General features: G+C 42.3%; 1 protein-coding gene across 1 annotated transcript in view; it reads left to right on the forward strand.

The window, feature by feature from the left end:
- Positions 1-1,021: 1,021 nt before the first annotated feature.
- LOC120535957 overlaps positions 1,022-20,790 on the forward strand; it is a 42,572-nt gene continuing 22,803 nt past the window's right edge. Inside the window, exons 1-4 of the mRNA XM_039764189.1 lie at positions 1,022-1,238; positions 11,204-11,533; positions 13,753-14,058; positions 19,625-19,930. Of these exons, the coding sequence (XP_039620123.1) occupies positions 1,184-1,238; positions 11,204-11,533; positions 13,753-14,058; positions 19,625-19,930 (997 nt within the window). The 5' untranslated portion in view covers positions 1,022-1,183. The remainder of the gene's footprint in view (positions 1,239-11,203; positions 11,534-13,752; positions 14,059-19,624; positions 19,931-20,790) is intronic.

Here is a 20,790-nt window from a genome sequence, read left to right on the forward strand (position 1 = left end):
ACGTTTCAAAATGGATGGATGTCGAGGAAGCGGATTCTCTCCCTTTTTATTCTGTTTATTTTTATTCATTTATTAATTTATCTATTTATACTAGTGTAAGAGCGGGTGTTGAGAGTCCGCTACACTCCTTACCAGAATTCGGCGTCGGTTCATTGCGGGCGACATCGGTTGCGTAGCAGACTGAGTCTTCGATTTGTGGAAAGGCACACAGAGATGGTCACCCCAGTTTGTCGACTATTTATCAATTATATTTTATAACGGTGGAGATACAGCACTGAGCTACCCAAGAACACTTCTTTTTTTCTCTCTCTCTCACTACTCCACCCACCAAATTCCTCCTCCCTTAAATAATCAATCAATGAACTTTATTAAAACTTCCTCACATGAACTCCTGCTTACACTAGTTTAAAGTTTTACTTTGCTGGCCTCTCTTTCTCATGGGTGGGGGTCAATTTGTTTCGAACCTAGTTTTGTTAAACTTGACTTGCTTGTATGGAATGTTATTTGATGTTAATACAATCAATAACATGAAAAAATGGATGGATGTGTGAATGTATAATGATGGGCAAAATAAAATGGTCTGGTCCGCCACATCAGACGTCCAAAGTCCGAACTTTTTAATTTCAATTCAAAGTCGCAGGTATGAGAGATAAAGCAGGACAAGAGGTCCATTCTGATTTCCTCTTCTTCTTACGGTCTAAACAAGAATAATCGGATGTACCAAACGAAAGGATGCACATATTTTAGAACAGCTAATCCGGTAAATAACAAGCCACAGCTGGAAGATGAAAGCGGTCGCATCGTGGTTTAAAGTGCATACAGACAGATAAAGGCAATTAGACTTTTGACCCTGCTTAGCGAAACTGATGCATAAGACAAAGGGGTGAATCAGCGCGCATCTTCACCGGTAAAGGGGTGTGATGTGACATTTTAGTACACGGCACGCCTTCATCTTGTTTATAGCGCACAGCAGCAAATCTGTTTAATCCGTTATTCTGCCACTTCCTTTCCATGGTTCGCTTTTTCATGTTTCAGATTTAAATATTCTGCTTCGCCCGAGTGTCTCTTACGTGGGAGCGTCTGTCAAGTGCACTCGGATTTGAAGCCGCCACGAGCGGAGCATCGACGCAAAAACCTGCTGTACTCCATCCAACGAGCTTGTCACAGCAAGGGAAGACCACCGATGTTGCTTCTATTCGCCCTCACGTTCGCTGCTCCTTCGCGAGGTCAACGACAAGGTAAAGAGCTTGTTTCACATTGCACTGTTTCACGTCGGTCACAGTCTTAATGGGGTGCCTTCACTTCCCGTTCGGCCCGCTACTTTTATTAGCTTCTCATTATGGAGAAGACAACATTGATCCGTAAGGCGAGTATGTGGTGTCACATGCATACGTAACTTAATTACATAAATAAAAACTCCAAGTGAAAGAAGGATACAAGTTCTTGCTCTAAATCTATATGATTATCCATTTATCAAAATTTCACAAAGCCTACCAAGCCACAGTTTGTAAATGACTCGAAATGTCCTGGCACTTGATATACGGAAAACACTGGGAGACTAGAATTAAGCGTGAAGATAACTGAATGTAAAAAGTATTCTGCTGAGTAAAGTGTAATTAAGTGAGGAAAGAATCTTCAGAAGTTCTAACAATGCGAGTTACGTTCAACAGTAATGATGCGGAGCAATGGCTGGTTTAGATTTCTCACTCGGCGATGTTTTTATCGTCTGTCAACGTAAAATCATCTGAAATATGTACATCTGAGAAATACTGAAAGTTTACGAAACTATAATGCCCCGCGAATACTAATTGACTGTTGTCCAAATATGGTTTTTCCGCTTTAAGTATTGCATTCAATTATTGGTGTATAAATGGCATAAACCGATTTATTATTAATTTAATCCCGTTCAGGTTTTAATGAGGCTAAAAATGTCCCGACATCGCAACAGGCACTCACAGATGAAATGGAGCCCAGGCAGTAAAGTGGGGTCTTCGGCTTATTGGCGACGCTTAAATAACAGCCTGTGTTTTAATGCGTTGTGCTATACAGTCCAGGATTTAACAAGGAGGCTCAGCTGCAGCGTAAATTTCGCAGGAACTGCTTTTCCAGAAAACATATCTGGGCAGGAAATTTGAGATAGAAAAAATAAGGAAAACGTGATTTAATTAAGTATCTTTATATATAATACCGTGGCTGTCCGTTTGTCTGTCCAGGATTTTAAATCACCTGTATCTCGCAAACCATTTGAACTATTGACCTGAAATTTGGTACACATATACTACCTGACGCCTACTCTCCGCTTTCCAAGGTTATTCCTCCTTTTGTTTTTATTTTATTTTATTGTAGAGTTAACTCTCGGCAGCGGCCAGCAGGGCAGCCATGAGGCGCATGCGTACGGGCGCCCTTCTCATTCCCTACCACTTTCGCCGTCACTTCCCCTACTTCTTCGTATCTTAAATCATTCCGAAGTCTTCAATCTGCCTCAAGTGCCATCTTAAGTGAAAAATTAAGGAAACTTTCTAAATAATTGCAACACAAACACTGACTTAATCAGTTTTAAATGTGAAAAGATGCCGACAAAAGAAGAGAAGCAGCGCGCCGCTAGGGTGAAGAAAAGAAGAGCTGCTCAGAAAGAAGCAAGCGCATCAACCTCTGATCAAACGAATACTAAATAGAGACAGAGAAAGAGGATGAAAACTCAGCGCTCAAGTCAAGTGGATTCACTGCAAGGCGCCGTTGTATTATAATGAGGAAAACTTATTATTGTTGTTCTTGTTAGGGCAGCCTAAACTGGTTTATTAATGGCACTTTAGGGTCCGTTACTGGCTTGTGCGGTATCTCGTACATTGCAGAAAAAAAAGTACATTTATGGTAAAAAAAAAAAAAAACCTGTCAGGTGTGATTACCAGAATTTTACCATAAAAAATGGCAACAGCAGTTTTGGGATTACAAATATTAAGTTTTTGAAGCTGTATATTGCACAGTAAAAAATGTCGTTTGTTTGTAGCACGTTACAATAGAAATTAAGATTTTCCATCCATCATCCAACCCGCTATATCCTAACTACAGGGTCATGGGGGTCTGACAATCCCAGCCAACACAGGGTGCAAGGCAGGGCACACATACACACATCCACACACCAGGGACAATTTAGGATCACCAATGCACCTAACCCAGCGTTTCTCAAGTATTTGCGACCCGAGTTTTCATAACAGTTTTAATCGCGCCCCCCAACATTTTTTTTGAAATGTAGGAGCATATTTTATTATACCTACTTAACTTTTATCGACATTTATCTGACTCTATATTTATTGTTCTAGTATCAGAATGTAGTTTAAGTTAATTTGCTTTGGTTTCAACAGATTTATTTTCATATTTTTGATTATTGTTTTCTTTTTGTCACATCTTCGCGTCCCCCTTTTTGTTACTTCGCGCCCCCACCCCACAGGTTGAGAACCACTGAACTAACCGGCATGTCTTTGGACTGGGAGAGAAAACCCACACAGACACGGGGAGAACAAGCAAACTCCAGGCAGGGAGGATCCGGGAAGTGAACCCAGGTCTCCTAACTGTGAGGCAGCAGCGCTACCCACTGTGCCACCGTGCCGCCCAAATTAAGATTTTATCGTAAATTAAAATCTACATTGTAAAATCTACTTAGCACTTAACTAAACCATTAAAATGTTGTCAGAAGCACAGAACAGTTCCCTGGTTTAATCAGTATAATAACTGAGATCAATAACAAAAACTTTTTGGTCTAAAACCATTATTTTGAATAAACCATTTTGCTTGTCCACTTTCACTTACATTTTCTTTGCAGTGTTTCAGCTTTGACTACACACAAAGTCTGCCCTAACTGCCCAGCTGTACATGGACCCCATCACCCTGTGATTCATTCATTGATTGCCATTTCACTTAACATACTGAAAATAAGTCAATATTTAATGAAATTATGTGTTGTAGAGGAGAAAAGTTTGCTTTTGTGGTGTATGGTGTGCCACGGGTTTGCCAGTTTATTGAAAATAATAAATCATAAATCAGCACTTAGGAGAAAAGAAGAAGTTGACGGTTGAAAAATGCAGCAGGGATATCCCACCTCCAAGCTAAATACAAAATAAATTACATCCGGTCCATTAAATATGATACCATCACTTTAGCAGGTGTACTAAAAGCAAGTGCCTGTGGAAGGAAGAAAAATCCTGGTAGTGCATAAGCTGGGCGTTGTCTGAGTTTCAATTTTGGCTAATTAGGAAAGGAAGAAGAAAATGGGAGTTGAGGGGAAACGCGGGTAGGGGGGAATTGCACAGATTATACTTTGTTGAACGATTTGAGGGAATCATATTGAAATTATTTGTTTAAAAGGTACATGGGTGCCTTAAAATATTCCTGGCCTCATTATAACAGAAGAATGGAAGTATATAAATGTGGCGACGCGGTGCTAGTACTGGTGCCTTATAGTAAGGGGAACAGGGTTCACATCCTGGGTCATCCCTGCATGGAGCTTGCATGTTCTCCTTGTGCCAAAGTTCAAAGACATGCAGGTTAGATGCTCGCTAATTTGGCCCAGTGTGTGTTCACCCAGTGAGGGACTGGCACCCCGTCCATGGGATTGTTCCTGCCTTGTGCCCTCAGTTGGCTGGGATAGGCTCCAGTGACCCTGCGTGGGATTAAGTCATCTTGGAAAATTGTATGGTTTATGTGTGTGTGTGTACATACTTTATATGTGTGTAGAAGTCATCATTTTGTAATTTTGAATGTGTCAATTGCATCATAAATGTTTTACAAGGTGTGGCAGAAAAGTAATGAGACTGGCAACACTGCAAGCGATCTGGCAGCGCTGCGCTGTTTTCCTTGATAGAGCACGTGTATCAGTCCCCTCCCATAGCTCAGTGCGAGTTTCAACTCCTTCCGTTAACTACACTGAAAAAAGTATAACCTCCATTCAACTTAAAATAATTAAGATAATGATTCACACTTAATATTTTCAATCTGAACCAATATAAATCTTTTTAGCTTATTGATCCCACAATTTTTAAGTTGAGGCAAATCATTTAGAGTGATAGATAGATAGATAGATAGATAGATAGATAGATAGATAGATAGATAGATAGATAGATAGATAGATAGATAGATAGATAGATAGATACTTTATTAATCCCAAGGGGAAATTCACAATAATAATTGATTGGGTGCAATTCACTTGTTTTATACTGAAGTAAATCTATTTTTTAAGTTGTTCTTTTTTGGCAGTTGGAAAGCCAACACGCTGGAAAGTTCGACTGGAAGAAAATACAAACGGCCCCTCCCGCACAGCACACGAACAACCTAAAATATTAGGTTAACTAAAATAGGATTTTACGTTTATTTATTCCACCATAACTTACTTTGGTAGAAACATTTTTTTTACTTTGATTGAGATCTGAAACCAAATATTTCAAGCCACGACACTAAATGACTAATCTTAAGTTGCTTGAAAGAGAAAATTTACGTTGAATGAACAACATCAATGTTATACTTTTTTCAGTGTACGTGATTTTTGTGACTGCTATTAGCGAAGCTGTGTTTTTGGTTGTGCGTCACGCAAAATGGAACAGCGGAATTTGGAGCAACGTTGTGCCATTAAACGGCAAGTGTGACGTTTGAAAAGTTAAAACAGGCCTATGGGGAACATTCTTTATCCCGAGCTCAAGTTTCCTTCAACTTCGAAAACCAATGAAAACATCGAACGTGTGAACACTCTTGTGAGATCAGACCGTCGTTTAACATTAAGAATGTTGAGTGAACAATTAAATTTGAACAGATTTACCGTTCATCAAATTTTGACTGAACATTTGCACATGGGAAAGGTCTGTGCCAAAATGGTGCCGAAAAACCTCACAATTGAGCAGAACAATCGAAAAAACGCATTCCTGTGGTTCCCCAGCCCGCTTAATCACCTGACCTCAGTCTGTGTGACTTTTTCCTTTTTCCTAAACTGAAAAATGTCCTCAAAGTACGTCATTTCGGGACTTTAGAAAACATCCAAAAGAGTGTAACGGATATGCCGAAGACCATACCGGTTGAAGACTTCCAGCGCTGCTACCAACAGTGGGAACAACGTCTCCATCGGTGTGTAGCTGCCCAAGGGAACTACTTTGAAGGGGATAACATTGATGTTTGAAAAAAAGAAAAACTTTGGTAAATAAAAAAAAACAGTCTCATTACTTTTCTGCCACACCTCGTAAGTTGCTCTGGAAAAAGGTGTCAGCCAAATAAGTACATATAAATGAAATGAATGAACGTGTCTATTTTTCAATTGCTTTTGTGTATTATTGTCAAGTGCTGTGCAGGATGAAAAACAGAGAAATAAAGGCTGAGAACCCACAGCCTGAGGGTCGTTACATCATTCGTCCTTTCTTTTAAAAACTTTTTACCATCTATAACCCCATATAGGAAATAAAACAGTGAAGACATTTTACACAATCACTTTATAAAAAAATAGTGACAAGTGTTTACTGTGTTGTGTGAAAAAAGAACAAAACACAAGCGTCCAGTGCAGATGACAGGACAGACTTATCACCCGTGACTCGGAATTGGATTCATCAAGTTTGACATCCACATACACAAGTTTATGTTTATATATATATATATATATATATATATATATATATATATATATATATATATATATATATATATATATATATATATATATATATATACTTGTGTGTATGTGTGTGTATATATAAGACACTAGCCATCCCCCGTGGCTTCGTTTGCATATTAGTGAACAGGACAGTCAGGAGGGTCCTGCCCAGCTCTCTACTCCTGACGTCCCTCTTCCCCCTCCCCTCGGCCACAGCCTCTGTCTCAGATTAGCCCGAAATAAATCACTCCTGCAAGTGAACTATGATTCTTAGCGCAGTTAGAGAAGTCGCAAAATCAACTGGAATGTTCAAGCAAATTATAGAAAAAACGATCTAAATCCATTACGTAGTTCTCTCGTTCGCCAGCTAAGTGGAGTTAAGGTTACGCCCCGAGGCAGACGCTTGAGTGAGGAGGGCCCCGCAGCCCGATGAGTCTCTCTTGGATTCGCGTTAATAAATCGGCACCGCAAGCGAACTATGATACTGTAGCGACTTGGGGTCGAGTCTTGAAGTTTTTCAAAGCCGATCGCTGCCGTGCACCTTTCCCAAGCTGTCGGCTAGCGAATTGCCAGCGTTAAACACGCAGCGGTACCCAGCTCTTTAAGTAAGGAGCACTCGTATCCCATACACAGCACGACTACGAGTATCTCGGCAGCACGCAGCTGTACCCAGCTTCTCAAGTAACGAGCAGTCGTGTCCCATACACCGCACGACTCCGAGTGTCTCGGAATTAATTGCTTAGATAAAATTTTAGCAATGAACAACAGCTGTGTTGTGTTGTGTTGTGTTGTGTTGTGTTGTGTCTCTTTATTCAGAGATAGCCAGTAAACAAAGCTCGACATTATTGCACTGCCATGGTCAAGGTCATGCACGAAGACACATTTCACATAACCGGTACTTTTTACAAAATAAATAACCCCGGACGGCGATGACCCAAACCCACCCAACTAATTGAACACAACACAACAATTATTTACAAGTTAAGACATTAATAAATACAACAGGAAAAACATTATAAAAAGCAGTGAACGTACAACCTTCCCACAATGCATCACTCCGGCAGCGCTGACTGCAGGGTCGCTACAATACTTAGCGCGATGAGAAAGTCGCAAAATCAACGGAATGTTCAAGCAAATTATAGTACAAAAAAAAAAAAATCGAAATTCGTTACTTGTGAAAAGCGGGCAGACACACAAACGGGTCCAAAAAACTATAATAAATTTCACGCTTGGACCACATTTTTAAAACCATTTCTTAGAGAGCACCTATGGGCCAAGGGTAACCTCCATTCCAAATTTCAAGTCCCAAGTCTTCATGGTTCGGGAGATTTCGTGATGAGTGAGTCGGTGGTACAGTATTTGGCATATAGAGGTTTAGAAATATTTCTATTTTCTATTTAAATGCTGAACTCTTTTTTGTTGTTTTCCTATTATATTCCCCTTTTCTTGTATCGTTTGCTCCCTTCATTTAACCCTAATAGTGACAATTGACACCCGGGATGATGAAAGCAGCAACGACTTCGATGTCAGACTCGCTAATTAGTAAATGATCAATTAAAAAAAACAGAACACCTGGAAAAGCAGAATGAAAATTGTGCTTGAAAATACTGTTAACAACTTAAAAAATACATATTTCCAATATACAGTAAATGCTTATTACATATTAATCAAAATCTACCAAATTTAGTTTGTAATTTCTACATTGACTCCAAAACACAGAAACTGGGAAATAACGAGCAGCCACAGGGGGTCGCCAGGGTCGAGTTTGGGAATCTCTGCTCTAAAGTGTTCAGGACCACAAGTTTTAACTCCGGCTGATGACCTTCCTCTCTTTCTCATTGCTGGAGGTTGAATTGAATTTAGTTTTGTGGTACTTGTGTGCTAAACGGGCGGCAGTGAAACCTCTCCCACGGAGGACAACACTAGAACAGGTAGGGCACACCTTATGCACCGCAGTGGGCTGGTGTCCTGCGCGGGGTTTGTTCCTGCCTTGCGCCCTGTGTTGGCTGGGATTGGCTCCAATAGACCCCCATGATCCTGTGTTAGGATATAGCGGGTTGGATATTGGATGGATGGATGGATGGATGGATGGAAACATTATGCATACTCCTAGTTTTCCAATCCATGCAGAAATGAATATTTGGACGGGTAAATTAGGTGGAGGGCGGCACGGTAGCGCTGCTGCCTCGCAGTTAGGAGACCCGGGTTCGCTTCCCGGGTCCTCCCTGCGTGGAGTTTGCATGTTCTCCCGTGTCTGCGTGGGTTTCCTCCGGGCGCTCCGGTTTCCTCCCACAATCCAAAGACATGCAGGTTAGGTGGATTGGCGATTCTAAATTGGCCCTAGTGTGTGTGGGTGTGTGTGTGTACTGCAGTAGGTTGGCACCCTGCCCAGGATTGGTTCCTGCCTTGTGCCCTGTGTTGGCTGGGATTGGCTCCAGCAGACCCCCGTGTATTCGGATTCAGCGGGTTAGAAAATGGATGGATGGATGGAATTAGGTGGACCTAACCCTATTGTTGAAGTTGGCGAAAGCCTGTTCAGCAAAAGGAAACATAACACGGGGTGAGCTCCTCTCCAGCAGTGGATTTTTGGAGGTGTCTGCCGAGAAACTGGGGAATATTTTCTCAGACAAGTCCCTGACCACAGTTTCACCACCTTTAGTAAGCAAATAGTGAATCATATAAAACTCCGACTCCTGGAAGGCATACGTGACAAATGAGTTTGAAAGGCAAGGATTCCAGCATCTGACTGTGAAATGCCAAGTACAATTTCATCGACCCAGAAACTGGAGTCCACACGCAGACGATCAAGAGACTTTGAGGCAGCGCCAAATAGCGAAACAAGAGGGAGAGAGGGACTAGGCGAGAAATGACCGAACCGTACTTGATGGAATTCATGTTCCTCAAAAAAGTAGCAGACAATATCTTCGAAATGGCATTCAACATAAAAGCTAGACATTGGCCTCAAAATTCCATCCATCCATTTTCTAACCCGCTGAATCCGAATACAGGGTCACGGGGGTCTGCTGGAGCCAATCCCAGCCAACACAGGGCACAAGGCAGGAACCAATCCTGGGCAGGGTGCCAACCCACCACAGAACACACACAAACCCACACACCAAGCACACACTAGGGCCAATTTAGAACCGCCAATCCACCTAACCTGCATGTCTTTGGACTGTGGGAGGAAACCGGAGCGCCCGGAGGAAACCCACACAGACATGGAGAGAACATGCAAACTCCACGCAGCGAACCCGGGTCTCCTAACTGCGAGGCAGCAGCGCTACCACTGCGCCACCATGCCGCCTGGCCTCAACATTGAAACATAATAATAAGTTCCAAATCTACGTATGTATTTCTATAATATTCCAATTTCTGTAAATTTCCATATTTTTTTTTTATCCCAATAAATATGCTATGAATTCATCCTTTGTCATGCCGTCTTTTTAGTCCACAAGTACCTTTGATTGTGTGGAATTTACATGCTTTTAATAAATTCAATAAAAGATAAAAAAAATAATATAAAGTGTTCACGACCACAATGAGGGGTTTGCAAAAAGCAAAGCTCCACAATCTAAGCCAAGTTCTTCTTCCCTCTATCTCTTTTTATTTTATCAATTTATTTGCTTGGGCGGCACAGTGGCGCAGTGGTAGCGCTGCTGCCTCACAGAAAGTAGACAAGGGTTTTATTCCCGGGTCCTCCCTGCGTGGAGTTTGCATGTTCTCCCCGTGTCTGCGTGCGTTTCCTCCCTCTGTCCAAAGACATGCAGGTTAGGTGCATTGGCGATCCTAAATTGTCCCATGTGTGTGCTTGGTATGTGTGTGTGTGTGCCCTGTGGTGGCCTGGCACCTTGCCCGGGGTTTGTTTCCTGCCTTGCACCATGTGTTGGCTGGGATTGGCTCCAGCAGACCCCCTTGACCCTGTGGTTAGGATATTGTGGGTTGGATAATGGATGGATGGATTATGAAGTGTAAGCTGCTTCACACAAAAGTGTAGACACAATATGTGGGTGTTATTGTAGGGAGGCGTATTAGGACCATGGAGAAGAAAAAAAAAAAAGTGGGCCAAAAAGAAGCAGTGCAACCACCACGCCACCGTACCCCCACATGTTTAATGCATGCCTTAATGCATTTCATCATAAAATGATATCAGGTAATTTATCTTAGCTTTCTAAATGTTGAGAAAGCAGGAATATCATGAAGTGAATGTATTGTGTGTGGCGATCGCTGCCTGCGCCTGGATTTATTTGCTTATTGTAGCAGGCAGTGGCCCCAGAGCTTTGAGACAGAATCTGGGCTTGGCCACCAGCATCCGTGCGGACTTTGCAAGTTCTCCACATGTCTAAGTACGTTTTCTGAATGGTGCGATCCAAACCCCCCACAACATGTGGATTTTACAGTAATGGTGGACACCAACCTGGCCTCATAGGAATGGGTGTGAGAAGGTGCAGGACAATGCCCTGTGAGAATCTGGCATCCTGTCCCGATTTTGTTCCTGCCATGCACTCGCCACAATTGGGCTTAGTGGGTTTGATTACAGGTGGATAAAGACCGCACTCTGATCTTTATCTTTTCCTCCAGACAACGACATCGAGTTTCTCTCACTGCCCCATCAGACGATGACAATTTATGGAGTCCTTGGAGACAACATCACACTAAGCTGCTCATTCCGCCGCCGCGGAGAATGGTTTCGGGCTTACTGGTATGAGAATGACACCGTTAATCGGGAGGTGAAGCCCACCTGCTCCATTACAGACTCCGACAGGAACATCAGCACCTGCACCTTGTCGTTTATTCTTCACAACATCAGCTTGGCTCAGTCAGGCAGATCCTATAAATGTGTGGTGGAGAACGTCGAGGAGCAGCCACCCAAACTGTGGACGGACCAGTCACAGACCTTCTACGTTCGAGGTATGGTACCACTACACATGAGCGCTGCTGTTTTTGGTTCAACTCCAGCTGTGTTGTTAGAGACCACCTTGCACCTTTGCCTCTTTGTTTTTCAACTGGGGAAAACATTTTAAGGCTAATTAGTGTTCTACGGAAATGTGTTCATTTTGTTTCTGTTTTTGGGACTCTAATCAGAATCTGTGGGCGAAAAAGCATTTCCTTTTAATAAATGTGTTAATTTGAACTTTTAAGGTTGGCATCACTTTTTCCATCCTCTGCATGCCTAAATTTCAGAAAACCAAAAATGTTTTAGGGTAAGGGGGCGAATTTCTGTTGAGTGAATGTTCCATTAAGAACAATATGGATATGAATAATATGAATAATACTTTAACCGCAACTACATATCAAGTCACCCGAGATGTTGCACAGCACAGCAACAGACCCGCCTGACAATTCGGCATGCTTGTCACTTATAATGTCAGATCAGCTCTTTACTGTTCCATTGTGGTGGTCTCACTAGTTTACAAACCAGACAAAAGGTGACTCATCACAAAATGTGTTCATAAGTGAGACACTCAGCAGATATCAGAAGCACTGAGAATTGAGGAAGTACTGCCATCCTGCATTACTGCAAGCACATTGCAATTTGCAAAGTCTACAAGTGCGGGTTTTCTGGATCTGACTGTATTTGGAAATGCATCCTGCTGGAGTGAAGATATGAAAGGCACTATTTGATAGACAGATAGATACAATAGTTAGGAAAGGCACTATAAAACATTTAAATTGTGTGGACACCAGGGGGAGCTCCAGCTCCCCAAACACCCAACACAGACAGGCATCGACACAAGTTAAAAAGTGCAAAGAGTCTTTTATTGTGGGAATCTCTTCCTTATCAAGAGCTTCCCACAACCACAGCCACACGTAAAATACAATAAGGACAGTAAAGGAACTCTTTGTCATCTTTTCTCTCTCCCGGTCACTCTTCCACTGCCTCCTCCACTCCTCCTCACAGGCTTCGTCCAACTTCCACCTGACTCTGGCTCATCCATGTGAGGCAGGCAGGTCCCTGGGAGTGCTTCTGGTGACATCACAAGGCAACTCTGAAGCACTTCCAGGTGAAATAGAGCTCCCCAGACACTGCAGCACACCCTGGTGGCACCCATGGAACCCAACAGAGCTGAGTCAAAGAACTCTGCATTAATGCTGCCCTGCGGGAATCTGAGGCACCGCTGCAATCCAGATAGATAGATAGATAGATGTGAAAGGCACTATATGATAGATAGATAGATAGATAGATAGATAGATAGATAGATAGATAGATAGATAGATAGATAGATGTGAAAGGCACTATATGATAGATAGATAGATAGATAGATAGATAGATAGATAGATAGATAGATAGATAGATGTGAAAGGCACTATATAATAAATTGATAGATAGATAGATGTGAAAGGCACTATATAATAAATTGATAGATAGATAGATAGATAGATGTGAAAGGCACTAAATGATAAATTGATAGATAGATAGATAGATAGATAGATAGATAGATAGATGTGAAAGGCACTATATAATAATTAGATAGATAGATAGATAGATAGATAGATAGATAGATAGATAGATAGGCGCTATATAATTGATGGTTACTGAAATATAAGAATTGGTTTAGGAAAAATACTGAGATGGTCAAGTAAATAATGTACCAGAAGAAAGGTTGATGTAATATACAAATAGAACTGAAGGATGACAAAGAGACGACTAAGAAATCAGGAGGTGTTGTATAAATGAGAATGGACAGATGTCATATGCGCAGAAATTTCAAGGGTGGTAGCTCAACTCAAAGGTATAAAAAGAACCAGAATATAATACAATAGACTTTTATTTTATACAAGTCATTTGGGTGTAAACCAGCGAACCAACCAGAGTAAATGTTTGCATTGATTGACACTGTATGTAAATTCAATAGTTTATAAAATTAATTTCTATTCATTGTTTCTCTGATCATTCTGACCGTGCTTTAACAGACTGCTTTTGAAGAATGCTCCCTCCAAGGCATTTTGCCGAGGAGTAATTAAAAGATATAGTGACCAGTTTTTCTCCTGCCTGATTACTGATTACAGGCAGCATTGACCAGCATATAAGAAGATGTACATTTTTGGTATCCAGTAATAGAGAAGAATCTGTGCAGTCAAAACATCAGACATTTTAATACATACATTTCTCTCATTTTCACTGACAGCCGCTCCAAGCAGGCCAACGGTTTCATCTGAAGGAGGACAGGTGTTGGGTTACAAACTCAACATCAGCTGTCTGGCGCACAGATTTTACCCTTCGAATATCTCGATGACCTGGTTCCTTAACCACCAGCCTGTGATCGCAACAGATGTGGAGGACGTCACTATGAACGCTGATGGCACATTTACGGCTGTCAGTCATCTCTCCTTCCTTCTCACTGCTGAGCACCTAAGCGGCACAGTCACTTGTCAGGTTTCACATGAAGCCCTCCAGCAGCCCCTCAAGACAGATTTGCTTCTGGATGTTAAATGTAAGTGCAAAATAAACCATTCAAGCTTTACATTTAATAGCACGGGAAGACAATGCGAGATGACAAGGTGCAGTTCAGGATAATCCAAAGCAGAGAAAGGCAGGTTTGTCGTGCAGGAATGGCCTCTCTTTTTCTATGTCCTTGCTATTTCTCAGGTCCTACAATGAATGACTTGATGGTGAGATCCACATACTGATGAGAAATGGGACCATTTACAGGTGAGTGCCTGACACACACTGCAGTAACCTTTGTAATGGTGGCCAGAAAAGCAGGTGTCTTGAAATGCCAAGGAAAGGTCGTGGTACCACCCTGGTAACCCTTTTTAATCTCAACAGAAGAAACATGCGACAAATGGCTCAAAAAATAGAAAATAAAAAAAAGTCTTCTTCTTCTTCTTTCGGCTGCTCCTGTTAGGGGTTGCCACAGTGGATCATCATCTTCTTCCATATCTTTCTGTCCTCTGCATCTTGTTCTGTTACACCCATCACCTGCATGTCCTCTCTCACCACATCCATAAACCTTTGCTTAGGCCTTCCTCTTTTCCTCTTCCCTGGCAGCTCTATCCTTAGCATCCTTCTTCCAATATACCCAGCATCTCTCCTCTGCACATGTCCAAACCAACGTAATCTCACCTCTCTGACTTTGTCTCCCAACTGTCCAACTTAAGCTGACTCTCTAATGTCCTCATTTCTAATGCTATCCATCCTCATCACACCCAATGCAAATCTTAACATCTTAAACTCTACCACCTCCAGCTCTGTCTCCTGCTTACTGGTCAGTGCCGCCGTCTCCAGCCCATATAACATAGCTGGTCTCACTACCGTCCTGTAGACCTTCCCTTTCACTCTTCCTGATACCTGTCTGTTACACATCACTCCTGATACTCTTCTCAAACCCATTTCAATCTGCCTGCACTCTCTTTTTCACCTCTCTTCAACAATCCCCATTACTCTGTACTGTTGATCCCAAGTATTTCAACTCATCCACTTTTCCCAACTCTACTCCTTCATCCTCACCATTCCACTGACCTCACTCATTCACACACATGTATTCTGTCTTGTTCCTACTGACCTTCATTCCTCTTGTGGAAGTGGCCCCGGACACAGACAGACGGACAACGTTTGATCACCCAGCACACGTTTATTTACACCTCAACTATTTACAATATTCACAGTTCAAGTGCACAAACCCAGTGCCTCCAGCACCAATTCCCCAAAAGTCCAGGCCTTTCACACAGTCACCAGTGCCTTTCTTCTGGCCGCCTCCAGCCCTCTCTCCAGCTACGTCCTCTTCCACCCGACTTTCCACCCGCTCTCGACTGTTGGGAGGCGGCCCCTTTTATAGCACCCCAGATGAGCTCCAGCTGTTTCCCAGCATTCCTCCGTGAACATGCCCCCGTGTGGTGGAAGTGCCGGGTGCGCACCCAGAAGCCCTCCGGGTGTCCCCATTCTTCTTCCTCCCAGCACTTCCGGGTGTGGTGGAAGTGCTGGGCTCCAGGGTTCTTCAGGCACCGGGGCACCGCCTGGCGGTGGCCATGGGCCCCTACAGGGTTGGGCTTCCAAGCCCCCTACCCGAGGCCACCAACAAAACCAGGGCGGTCGCCCCCTCGTGGTCGGGAGGAGGCACCAGCCCTCCTCCAGTCCTCCTGGGCGTCCCGGCTGGGCTCCACCCTCAGCTGCATGCCACACTCTCCTCTCTAGAGCATATCTCCACCTCTCCAGGGTCTCCTCATCCTGCTCTCTACTATCGCTACAGATCACAATGTCATCAGAAAACATCATAGTCCACGGGAACTCCTGTCTAATCTCGTCTGTCAGCCTGTCCATCACCATTGAAAATGAGAAAGGGCTCAGAGCCGATCCCTGATGTAATCCCACCTCCAACTTGTATGCATCCATCACTCCTACCGCAGACCTCACCACTGTCACACTTCCCTCGTACATATCCTGTACCACTCTTACGTACTTCTCTGCCACTCCCGACTTCATACAATACCACAGCTCCTCTCAAGGCACCCTGTCATGTGCTTTCTCCAGGTCCACAAAGACACAATGCAATCTCTTCTGGCCTTCTCTGAACTTCACCATCAACATCCTCAGAGCAAACATTGCATCAGTGTTGCTGTTTCTTGGCATGAAACCACACTGCTGCTCACTAATCATCACCTCACTTCTTAACCTAGCTTTCACTACTCTTTCCCATAACTTCATGCTGTGGCTCATCAATTTTATTCCCCTGTAGTTACTACAGTCCTGCACATCCCCCTTATTCTTAAATATCAGCACCAGTACACTTCTTCTCCACTCCTCAGGCATCCTCTCACTTTCCAAGATTCCATTAAACAATCTGGTGCAAGGCCTAATTTCACAAAGGCAAGTATTCAGGAGCTCTGTCTCTGACAGAGAGATAATAAAATAAGATAAGAGAATCATCCAGGAATGGGCGGGCTTTCTAGGGCTGAGACAGGAAGGGGTGGCGTTTTCTCTTCAATCCTCCTTCATGGGAGTCTTTCCTTGTCTTTGGAGGAGGAAGGAGCGTGAGCACTCCCTGCCATCCTGGGGTGGGACTCCTCTTTAATTAATATTGTTTTTATCAGTATACTGCTGCTGGATTATGTGAATTTCCCCTTGGGGATTAATAAAGTATCTATCTATCTATCTATCTATCTATCTATCTATCTATCTATCTATCTATCTATCTATCTATCTATCTATCTATTTATTTATTATATAGTGCCTTTCCTATCTATCTATCTATCTATCTATCTATCTATCTATCTATCTATCTATCTATCTGTCTATCTATCTATTATATAGTGCCTTTCATATCTCTATCTATCTATCTATCTATCTATCTATCTATCTATCTATCTATCTATCTATCTATCTATCTATCTATCTATTATATAGTGCCTTTCATATCTATCTATCTATCTATCTATCTATCTATCTATCTATCTATCTATCTATCAACATGAGCAGACTGAGTCTGAACCCCCTGCCATAAACTGGACACAAAGCGTCTGAGTTAGCAAAGACTCTAGTAGCACCTGACGCATTGCATCTCATGTAGCTGACAGAGCAAAGTGACAAGTGAAGCGATTCACGCAAAACTGAATTTACAGCGTAACTCAGTGTCTCGCTTTGCAAAAACAATGCAATATAAGTTGAGATTTCCGTGAAGAAAATGAGAGATTACAGTTTATGGTTTTTAATAAAGCTAATAGAAAACCTTTTTGAAGACATGTCTTCACTTTGTTATTGTGGGTTATTGCAAGTAGACTGAAGGAAAATAATGGCAAATATACAGGGTGGTCCAGATCTAATTATGCAGATCCAGATCGTCTGGATGACTTTGATTTATGTGGGGACGATTCCAGTTTGGCACAAAGAAAATTCTTCATGTCGTCAGTTCGCACACTTCTCGATGGTCCAGGATTTTTCAGGTGATTTTCTATGTAATAAAGTTAATAAGTTATAGCGTAATGAAAATTGTATAATTAGATCTGGACCACCCTATACTAATTGAAAATGAAATCGACAACACGGTACAATGTGCAGACAGTGAAGGGGTCTCAGTACTTTACAAATCCACTGTGGAATTTGAAGCGCACAGCGCCATTCAGCTGTGAAAGGTGATATGTAATAAAACATTGAACTGAGTGAGAAGTGATTGGTCTAACAAGAAAATCACTTAGCAATGCGAAATTGTCCCTAATGTGAGTGTGCATGTGTGTGTGTGTTTGTCTGTGTGTTTCATGTGTGTGTGCATTCGTGTGTGCGCTTGTGTGTGCGTTTGATGTGTGTGTATGTGAGTGCTTTCACCCTGCAATGGACTGGCACCCAGTGCAGGGTTTGTTCCTGCTTTGTGCCCTATGCCACCTGGGAGAGGCTTCAGACCCTGAAACCACACACCCCTGATCTGGAATGAGTGGCTTAGAAAATGATGAGACACGTCGAATATTTCATGAAAACATCATTAATTCATTTTCATCCATCCATTATTCAACTGTATTCAACTACAGGGTCACTGGGGTCTGCTGGAGTCAATCCCAGTCACCACAGGGTGCAAGGTAGGAAACAAACCCTGGGCAGGGCGGCCACCCACCGCAGGGCGCGCACATACACACGCACACACACACCCACACACCAAGCATGCACTAGGGACAATTTACCACACACTAGGGACAATTTAGGATCGCCGATGCACCTAACCTGCATGTCTTTGGACTGAGGGAGGAAACCCACACAGACACGGGGAGAACATGCAAACTCCACGCAGGGAGGACCTGGGAAGCGAACCCAGGACTCCTTACTGAGCATGAGAATTGCACTATATTAATAAAACATATTACGGTTATTTTTCTTATTATCATCATGGCCGTCATAGTGGGGGAAAAGGGGTAATGAAAAGTTTGCTTTCGAGAGGATGGGGGCTCATAGATACTGCATGTGTATAAGGCCCAGAGTTCTGTGTTACACCCCTGATTATTAGTACATTGATCACATTTCAATAAAGGAGCTCTGATATTTGAAATTAGAGTGAATTGAGTGGCGATGGACCAGATAAGCCTTGTGCTTCAGTTACTGAGCTATATTACTTGATTATTTGGTATATTTTTAAAGTGCCATTCATAGTAAGTAAGTACTATGACAAGATAGAGCAAATGTCAAAGCAATGAATAAATGACATGGAGAATTTTCGTCCATCTCTTTACACGTGTTGCTTCAGCAGGTAAAGTGACCTGAGGCTTCACAGTGAAACAGCTGAGTGAATTGAAAGAGTAACCTTTAGCTTATAACCACTAGGGGGCAGCAATTCATGCAAAGTGAAATGCAAATCACTGTCAAATTCTTTCTATATTTCTGTATCAAGCTAAATCAGTGAATAAAAACATGAAAAAGAATACTTTAGACTTAACAAAAACAACCAAGGAACAGAAGATTAACACAAGCAAGGGATGAAAAAAAACTCAGGCTGTAACACCACATTCAGGGTGAAAAATGAACAGACAAACCGTGTCCTTTAGTTACAAGTTACAGCACATTACTTGATAATATCAGTGTTGTTCTATCTTAACACCTTGAAATGATTTCAGTCCTATTATAAATCTAACCTGATTTTTAAATGAAAGTTGAATGATTTCTCATTTGACAGTTTCCACACATGGTTAGGAAGGATTGATCTTATATATATTGTCACACATGTGTGCATGGGAGGCAGCTAAAGGGCTCAAAAGAAGTTAATTCCATACCAGGCCAGGGGGTGGCAGAGTGAATCAATCCTCCCTCTGTTATCTCTGCAGACCCAACATGGGAAATCCTGCCTGGGTCTGACGACATCACTTCAGGTTCTTGCCTCAATGATGTCACTTCCCCTGACATACCTTAAAACCCCACAAAGTACCTTCAGTTAATCGGTTCTGTTTTGGACTTGGTCTGTGCACAACTGTGCATCTTATTTTGCTCTTCTGCAGCCAAAGGTCAAGTATCCGGGTTGCTGCCCCAAACCTTTTTTGTGTGTCAAGGCTGATTGTTTCACAACATATATATATATTTTATTTTAGATGGACCGAGGCTCATTAGGATACTCCATCGAACCTCCAGTGAAGCAAACTTTCAAGAGATTCCTTCAAGCCCCGTGAGAGTCCTCGCCAATTCCTACTTTGAACTCAGATGTACAGCAGACAGCAATCCCAACTCCAGTATCTACTGGACAAGTGCCAGAGGGCAAGGACGGATTGATCAGGCCCATGGCAGGGAGCTGAGCTGGACTCACATCCAGGAGGCCCAGTCCAATGATTACTGGTGCTTGGCAGAGAATGCGCTTGGAAACGCCAGCAAGAGCATCACCTTGGTGGTCCTACAACCAGGTAGGTATAATGCAATTGGTCAATATACAGCCAGGCTGTACTATTAGTACATTGCAATAACAATGGACAGGGTTTCATTTTCTAAAATATTATTGGGAATGTTCTAGCAGTTAAAAAGACTAAGGGAGGAGACCACCAGAAAAGCCCAAGGCCTAGTAGCAGGAAAATAGGAGGCTTCAAGGCCAGCTAGGCCTCAATGGGGAGGTGAAGCATTTAAATTCAACAAAATAGCACCAAAAATACCAAAAAAAAACAAACAAATCTCTCCAGAGTCCGACTGGAACAAAGACAAGTCCTTAAAGTCTTAAAAAAGGATGTTTATTAGCAAGAGAAAAACATGTAAAGGCTTTAATGAGAGAAAAAATTACAAGTTGCTAAAGGCAATTCAGGAAAACACCCCTCCACAGCCCCCCAAAACCAAATCAATAAGAGTATCCTCAATCCAGTGCCACAAAAAGCAAAAAGCTGAAAACAAAAATCAAATCACAAAGAGCACAATACTTGCAATTCCACCAAACACCTGAGCACATTTGAAATGAAGCGTTTGAAACGTTTAGAGGGCTGTGGGCGGGTCCCTTAATGGTGATGGCTGGGTGGGCCGGCATCTTGGGGATCCACCTACAAAATACCTGGAACAGCAGGGAAACGTGAAACACAAATAGATGCTAAATAATAATCAAATAAAATATAAATAACGATTAAACAAATAATAAATTAACAGAAATATAACAATGGAAAACAAGAAAATAATAAAGAAAATGGAAAAAATAATGTAAACATAAGGCAGGAAAGGAACCCTGGCTTGACCATGATATTAGCCAGCATTCACTTTGGACATGCTTACTGTTGTTGTTCATTTT

Source organism: Polypterus senegalus, chromosome 9 (assembly GCF_016835505.1).
Source record: "Polypterus senegalus isolate Bchr_013 chromosome 9, ASM1683550v1, whole genome shotgun sequence".
Classification (NCBI taxonomy): Eukaryota; Metazoa; Chordata; class Cladistia; order Polypteriformes; family Polypteridae; genus Polypterus; species Polypterus senegalus.